The sequence below is a fragment of the Tupaia chinensis genome, unplaced genomic scaffold, assembly GCF_000334495.1.
Source record: "Tupaia chinensis unplaced genomic scaffold, TupChi_1.0 Scaffold141824_1, whole genome shotgun sequence".
In the NCBI taxonomy this organism is placed as follows: domain Eukaryota; kingdom Metazoa; phylum Chordata; class Mammalia; order Scandentia; family Tupaiidae; genus Tupaia; species Tupaia belangeri.
In genome coordinates this window covers 574,836-582,919 of record NW_006201681.1, presented here as the reverse complement: position 1 = coordinate 582,919, position 8,084 = coordinate 574,836, and the positions used below count along the sequence as shown (strand labels likewise).

Below are 8,084 nucleotides of genomic sequence, written 5' to 3'. Positions count from 1 at the left end.
CTCTTCAGTGGCCTGGAGATTAAACTAGAGGCTTCTAGAGAAAATAGAACAGCCTGTGCAGAAAGGAAGATGAGGGGAAGAAAAGAAAAGAAAAGAAGAGAACAGAAAAAAGGAGATAAACTGCCTACCTGAATGGGGAGCAGGGTGGGTTCTGGGCTGAGGAGTATGGATGTGAACTGGGAGGTGGGGGCAGTGGTGTCCATGCTTCAATGTCAATTACTCTCCTGAGACCTGAAGATGGAACTGGTGGTTGCTGTAGAAATAAGGACAGTCGCTAGGGAGAGGAAGAGGAGGGTATTAAGAAAATTAAGGAGAAGAGAAAAGACAAAAAAGAGAAAAACTGCCTACTTGACTGGTATAATGTGTGGGTCCTGGGCTGGGAGACTGGAATGAGGTGGGGCAGGGGGCAGTGGTGCCTCTGCATCAATGTCCCTTACTGTCCAGAGACTTGGAGATGGAACGGGAGGCTGCTGCAGAAAAAAACGTTAGTCTGTGTATTTAGTAAGAAGGGGGTATTAACAAAAGAATGGAAAATAAAAAAATTAAAAAGTGAAAAACTGGCTACCACACAGAAGAACTAGGTAGGTCTTGGTCTGGGGAGCCTGAAAGTAAGGTGGAAGGGCAGAGGTGACCCTGCCTCAATTTCCCTTATGATCCAGAGGCCTGGAGGTGGAATTGGAGGCTGCTGCAGAAAAAAAGTACTATCTGTGAGGAAAGGATGAGGGGGTATTAACTAGAGAAAGGAGAAGAGCACAGATAAAAAAGAGAAAAACTGCCTACCTGATTGGAGGACTGGTTGGGTCTTTGGCTGGGGTGCATGGAAGTTAGGTGGGGGAAGAGATTCTCAATGTACTTTACTGTCCAGAGGCCTGGATATGACATGGAGGATGCTGTAGAAAAACAGACATTCTGTGGGGAAAGGAACAGGAGAGTATTCATAAAGAATGGAGAAAAGAAAAAAAATAAAATAAATTTTAAAAAATGAACAAAAATGACTACTCCTCAGGGTGATTGGGTGGATCTTGGTCTCAGAAGCCTGGAAGTGAGACAAGGGGGCAATGATGCCCCTATCTAAATGTTTCTTACTGTCCAGAGGCCTGAAAATGGAACTGGAGGTTGCTGTACAAAAAAGACAATTTGGAAAAAGAAATGGAAGGTATTAACAAAAGAATAGAGAAGACCAATGAAAAAAAGTGAAAAACTACCTACCTGACAAAGGGATTGAGTGGGTCTTGGGTTGAGGAGCCTGGAAGTTAGGTGGTGTGGGCAGTGGTGCCCCTGCCTCAATGTCCCTTAAAGTCCAGAGGCCTGAAGATTGAACAATAGGCTGCTGCAGAATAAAAGGACAGTCTGTGGGGAAAGGAAGAGGGGGGAATTAACAAAAGAATGAGAAGCACAAAGGAAAAAGAGAAAAACTGCCAACCTGACTGGGTAATTGGGTGGGTCTTGGGATGGGGAGTCTGGAAGTGAGGCAGGAGGGCAGTGATGCCCCTGCCTCAGTGTCTTTTCCTGTACAGAGGCCTTGAGATGGAACTGGAGCCTGCTGTAGAAAAGAAGACAGTTTGTGGATTATGGAAGAGAAGCGTACTATTGCAGAAGAGCAAAGAAAATAAAAAGAAAAACTGCCTACCTGAACTGGTGCTGGGGAGCCTCACTTCCTACCTTATCTTGGGCTGGGGAACCTGAAAGTGAGTTGGTGGGGGAGGTGTGCCACTGCCTCAATGTACATTACTGTCCAGAGGTCTAGAGATAAATTTTCAAGTTGTTGCAGAAAAAAAGAATAGTCTGTTGAAAAAAATAAATAAATAAAAGAGGAGGGTAATAACAAAAGAATGGAGAAGAGCAAAGAAAAATAAGAGAAAAGCTACCTACCTGACTGGGGGAGTGGGTGGATCTTGAACTGGGAATTGAGACAGAGGGGGCAGGGGTGCCCCTGCTTCAATATCTTTTAATGTCCAGAGTCTTGAAGATGGATCTGGAGGCTGTTGCACAAAAAAACAAAAAAACAAAAAAACAAAAACAAACAAACAAAAAAAAACAGCCTATGGGAAAAGAAAGACGTGGGTATTTTAGAAATAATGGAGAAGAACAAAAACAAACAAACAAAAAAGACAGAGAGAGAGAAACTACAAACATGACAGAGGAACTGGTTGGGTTTTTCCTGGGAAGACTCGAAGTTACGTGGGAGGGTAGTAGGGCCCCTGCCTCAATATCCCTTACTGTCCAGAGGCCTGGAGATTTGAACTGGAGGCTTCTACAGAAAAAAGAAAATCTGTACGAAAATAAAGAGGCGGGTATTTAAAAAAAAAAATGGAAAAGAGCAGAGAAAAAAGAGAGGAAAAACTGCATACCTGACTGGCAGATCTGGTGGGTCTTAGACTGAGGAGCATGGATATCAGGTAGAGAAGATGTGGTGCCCCTGACTCAATGTACCTTATTGTCCAGAGGCCTGGAGATTGAAATGGAGGTTGCTACAGAAAAAAGGATAGTCTATGTAGAAATGAAGAGGAGGGTATTTTGAAAAGAATGGAAAAGAGCAAAGAAAAGAGAAAAACTACCTACCTGACTGGCAGACCTGGTGGGTCTTAAACTGAGGAACATGGATGTCAGGTAGGGAAGAGGTGGTGCCCCTGACTCAATGTATCTTACTGTCCAGAGGCCTGGAGATAGCACTGGAGTTTTTCTGTGGAAAGAAAGCAGAGAGTATTAACTAAAGAAAGGAGAAGAGCAAAGAAAAAAAAGTTGCTATCCTGACTGGTATAATGGGTGGGTCTTGGGCTGCGGAGCCTGGAAGTGAGGCAGGGAGCAGTGTTGCTCCAGCCTCAGTGTTACACATACAGTCCAGAGGCCTGGACATGGAACTGAATGTTGTTACTATCCAGAGGTCTGACAATGGGCTGCAGAGTCAGAAAGTGATGCGGAAGAACTGTGCTGCCCTGAGTCAATGTCCCATACTGTCCAGAGGCCTCAAGATGGAACTCTTAAGCTGCAGAAAAATGGACAGTCTATGGGTAAAGGAAGACTAGGGTATTAACGAAAGAATGGAGAAGCGCAAAGAGTAAAAAGAGAAAAGCTACCTACCTGGCTCTGAGACTGGGTGAGTCCTGGGCTAGAGATTCAGGAAGTGAAGTGAAAGGCATTGCTGCCGCCCTTGTCTCAATGTCCCTCTCTGTTATGACACGTTGAGATGGAACTGGAAGCTGCTGCAGAAAAAAAGCCTGTCTGACTGGGGGACAGATAGGGTCTTGAGCTGGGGAGCCTCAAAGTGAGGAGGGGGAGCAGTGTGCATCTGCCTAAATGTCCCTTACTGTCTAGAGGTCTGGAGATGGAATTAGAGGCTGCTGCGAAAAAAGGACAGTCTGGGGAACCAGAAGTTAGCGTAATGGCTATGTCGCTGGACTCCCACGTAGTCGACCGCAGTTCGTGTCCCGGACCCAGTGACTTAAAACTCATGTCGGGCGCGTGTGTGTGTGCCCAAGATCCCGAGAGGAGAATGGAGGAGAAGGGATTGCAGCGTGACCATCCCCCCTGGGGGGTGATTTCTCGCTTTCTGTCTCTATGTCTCTCTCTGTCTGTCTGGCGAGCACACGCGCCCTACAGCTCTCCAAAAAAAAAAAAAAAAAAAGGACAGTCTGACTGGGGGGCTGGGTTAGTCTTTTGCTGGGTAGCCTGGATGTGATGTGGGGTGTCAGTAGTGCCCTGCATAAATGTCCCTTACAGTCCAGAGGCCTGGAGGTAGAACTGCTGGTAGCTGCAATAAGAGGTCAGGTTGTGTGTTATAGAACAGGAAAGTATTAACAACAACAAAAAAAAAAATGGAGAAGAGCAAAAGAAAAAAAAGAAGAAGAGAAACACTGCATACCTGAATGGGAGACTGGTTGAGTCCCGGGCTCGGGAGTCTAGAAGTGAGGCTAGGCAACAGTGGTGCCCCTACATCAATGTCCCTTACTGTCCAGAGGCATGGAGATAAAACTGGAGCCTGCAGTACAAAAATAGAAACAGTCTGTGAGGAATGGAAGAGAAGGGTATTAACAAAAGGAGAGAAAAGATGAAAGAGAAAAACTCCCTACCTGATTGGGGAACTTGGTGGGTCTTGGTCTAGAGATACTGGAAGTGAGGAGGGGGAGTGGTGTCCCTGGCGCAATGTCCCATAGTGTCCAGAGGGTTGGAGGTGGAACTTCGAGCTGATATAGAAAAGAGGACAGTCTAGAGGAAAGAAAAAGGAGAGTATTAACAAAAGAATGGAGAAGAGCAAAGAAAAAAAAGAGAAAGACTGCCTACCTGATTAGAGTAATGGGCTTTGGGAGTCTGGAAGTGAGGGGGGAGCAGTGGTGTCCCTGCCTCAATGTCTCTTACAGTCCAGAGGCTTGGAGATGGAACTCTAAGCTACTGCAGGAAAAAAAGGACAGTTCTGGGGAAATACAGCAGAGGGTAATAACAACAGAATGGAGAAAAACAAAGAAAAAAAGAGAAAAGCTACCTACCTGACTGGCAGACTACGAAGGTTCTGGTATGGGAAGCCTGAAATTGAGTCAGAGGGGGCAGGGTGCCCCTATTTCTATGTCCCTTAGTGTCAAGAATCCTGGAGATGGAACTGGAGGCTGCTGCATAAAAAAGGACAATTTCTGGGGGTAAGAAAGAGATGGATTTTTTCTAAAGAATGGAGAAGAGCAAAGAAAAATAGAGAAAATCTGCCTAATGAGTTGGGGACTTGGTGGGTCTTGGGCTGGAGAGCCTTGAAGTTAGTTGGAGAGATAGTAGTAGATAGTAGTAGATAGTACCCCTGCCTCAATGTCCCTAACTGTTAAGAGGCCTGGAGATAGAATTGGAGGCTGATACAGAGAAAAGGACATTCTGTGCAGAAAGGAAGAGGAGTGTATTAACAAAAGAACAGAAAAGAGCAAAGAAAATAACAGAAAAACTGGCTACCTGACTTGGAGACCTGGTAAATCTTGGGCTAAGAAGCCTGTATGTGAGTCTGGAGAGGAAGTAGTGGTGCTGCCTCAATGTCCCTTACTGTCCAAAGGCTTGAGATGGAACTGGAGGTTGCTGTGGAAAAAAGGACACTCTGTGGGGAAAGGAAGAGGAGGGTATTAACAAAAGAAAGGAGAAAAACAAAGAATAAAAAAGAGAAATACTGCCTGCCTGACTGGAGTCCTGGGTGAGACTTGGACTAGGGAGCCTCGAAATGAGGCAGGAAGGAAGTAATGCACCTTCCTCAATATACCTTACTGTCCAGAAGCCGGGAGTTGGAACTTCAAGTTGCTGCATAAAAAAGGATAATTTGAGAGGAAATAAAGAGGAGGTCAATAACATAAGAATGAAGAAGAGCAATGAATAAAAAGAGAAAAGCTACCTAACTTACTTGGTAACTTGGTGAGTCTTGGTCTGGGGATCCTGAAATTAGGGGGGATGGGGGGCAACAGTGGTGCCCTTGCCTCAATGTCCCTTATTGTCCAAAGGCCTAGAGATGGAACTCAGTGCTGCTGCAGAAAAAAAGGAGTCTGTGTATAAAGGAAGGGAACCGAATTAACAAAAGAATGTAGAAGAACAAAGGAAAAAAAAAGAAAAAGAAAAAGAAAAAACTGCCTACCTGAATGGGACATTGGGTGATCACGTCTTGGGCTGAAGAGCCTGGAAGCAAGGTTAGGGGGTAATGGTACCTCTGCCTTAATGTCCCTTACTGGCCAGAGACCTGGAGATGGAACTGGATGCTGCTACACAAAAAAGGACAGTCTGTGGAGAAAGGAAAAGGAAGGTATTAACAAAAGATGGGAGAAGACCAAAGTAAAAAGGAAAAAAACTGCCTACCTGACTGTGGTTTGGGTGGTTCTTGGCCTAGGGAGCCTGAAAGTGAGGGTGGGAAACTTGTGCACCTGACTCAATATTCTGTACTTTCCAGAGGCCAGGAGATGGAACTTTAAGCTGCTGCAGAAAAAAGTACAGTCTGTGGGAAAAGAGGAGGGTAATAACAAAAGAATGGAGAAAAGCAAAGAATAAAAAGAGTAAAACTACCTACCTAACTGGGTAGCTAGTGTGAGTCTTGGGCTGAGGAACCTGGAATAGAGGTGGAGGAGACAGTGCTATCTCTGTCTCAATGTCTTTTACTTTGCAGAGACCTGGAAATAGAACTTGAGGCTGTTGCTTAAAAAAAAGACAATCTGTGGGGAAAGGAAGAGGATAGTATTTACAAAAGAATGGAGTAGGGCAAAGGAAAAAAGAGAAAAAGTGCCAACCTGACCACAAGACTGGTTGAGTCTTGGGCTGGAGAAACTGGAATTGAGACAGAAGGATTGAGGTGCCCCTGTCTTAATGTCCCTTACTATCCAGAGGCCTGGAGATGTAACTTCAAGCTGCTGCCAAAAAAAGGACAGTCTTTGGGGAAAGGAATAAGAAAGTATTAATGGAGAAGAGTGAAAAAAAAGAGAGAGAGAGAAAAAAACTGACTACCTGCCTGGGGGACTGGGTGTGTCTTGGGTTTAGGGAGCCTGGAAGTGAGTCCTGGTGCAGTGTTTCCCCTGACTCAATGTCCCTTACTGTCCAGAGGCCTGGACTTGGAACTGGAAGCTGCTGCAGAATAAAGGACAGTCTGTGGAAAAAGAAAGAGGGAGGTATTAACAAAAGAAATGGAGAAAATCAAAGGAAAAAAAGCAAAATACTGCTAATATGAATGAAATATTGGGTGGGTCATGAACTGAAGAGACTGTAAATGAGCCTGGGGGGCAGTGGTGCCCCAGTCTCAATGTCCCTTACTGTTCAGCGGTATGGAGATTCAACTTGAGACTGCAGCATAAAAAAAGAAACAGTCTATGAAGCAAGAAGAGGAGGGTATTAACAAAAGGAGGGAGAAGACAAAAAAAAAAAAGAGAGAGAGAGAAAGAAAGAAAAAGAAAAACTTTCTACCTGATTGAGGGGCTATGTGGGTCTTGGTCAAGGGATCCTAGAAGTGAGGAGGTGGGGCACTGCTGCCCCTGCCTCAATGTCCCATCTGTCCAGAGACCTGAAGTTTGAACTTCAAGCTGTTGCAGAGAAAAGGACAGTCTGGGGAAAAGAAAGAAGATGATATTAACAAAAGAATGAAGAAGAGCAAGGAAAAAAAAAGAAAAACTGCCTACCTGAATGGGAGACTTGATGGGTTGTGGGCTGGGGAGCAGTGGTGCGCCGGTCTCAATGTCCCTTACTGTCCATAGACCTCGAGATGGCACTAGAGGCTGTTGCACAAAAACGGATAGTGTGTTGGGAAAGGGAGAGGAGGATATTTACCAAAAAAAAAGGAGACGACCAAAGGACAACAAAAAGAGAGAGAGAGAGAGAAAACTGCCCATCTGATTCAGGGACTGGGTAGGTCTTAGCCTAGGGAGCCTGTAAGTGAGGCTAGGGGGCAGTGATTAACCTTCCTCTATGTACCTTACTGTCCAGAAGCCTGGAGATGGAATTTCAAGCTTCTGCAGAAAAATAAATAATTAAAGGATATTTTAAGGGAAAAGAAAGAGGAGGGCAATAACAAAAGAATGAAGAAGTGCAAAGAATAAAAAGAAAAGCTACTTAACTTACTGGGGGACTGGGTGAGTCTTGGGCAGGGGAGCCTGAAATTGAGGTGGGGGGGTGAGAGTGGTGCCCCTGCCTCAATGTCCCTTATTGTCCAGAGGCCTAGAGATGGAACTTGCAGCTACAGAAAAAAAGGACAGTCTGTGGATAAAGGAAGAGGAGGGAATTAACAAAAGAATGGAGAAGAGCAAAGAAAAAAGAGAAAAACTACGAGAGACTGGGTGTGTCTTGGGCTAGATCTGGGAAGTGAGGTGGAGGGACAGCGGTGCTCCTGCCTCCATGTCCTTTACTGTCCAGAGACCTGGAGATGGAATGATAGGCTGCTGCAGGCAAAACAAACAAACAAACAAAAAAACAGCAACAACAACAAAAAAGTCTGTGTAAAAAGTAAGAGGTATTATCAAAAGTATGGAGAAGACTAATAAAATAAAAGAGAAAAACTGCCTACCTGATTTGGGGAATTAGTTTCTCTTTGATTTGGGAGCCTGGAAGTTAGGTGTGGGGAGCAGTGGCTCCCATGCCTCTCACAGTCCCTT

General features: G+C 45.0%; 1 protein-coding gene across 1 annotated transcript in view; it reads right to left on the bottom strand.

Moving 5' to 3' along the window:
• Positions 1-128: 128 nt before the first annotated feature.
• The window catches only part of LOC106733237 (testis-specific serine/proline-rich protein), a gene marked incomplete at its 3' end in the record, with an annotated part of 37,270 nt that continues 29,314 nt past the window's right edge, over positions 129-8,084 (bottom strand). Inside the window, exons 5-14 of the mRNA XM_014582010.1 lie at positions 7,555-7,586; positions 7,116-7,211; positions 6,538-6,589; positions 5,366-5,397; positions 4,282-4,308; positions 4,071-4,184; positions 2,563-2,590; positions 1,210-1,350; positions 781-890; positions 129-274 (exon numbers count right to left, since the gene is read on the bottom strand). Coding sequence (XP_014437496.1) covers positions 129-274; positions 781-890; positions 1,210-1,350; positions 2,563-2,590; positions 4,071-4,184; positions 4,282-4,308; positions 5,366-5,397; positions 6,538-6,589; positions 7,116-7,211; positions 7,555-7,586 — 778 coding nt within the window. The remainder of the gene's footprint in view (positions 275-780; positions 891-1,209; positions 1,351-2,562; positions 2,591-4,070; positions 4,185-4,281; positions 4,309-5,365; positions 5,398-6,537; positions 6,590-7,115; positions 7,212-7,554; positions 7,587-8,084) is intronic.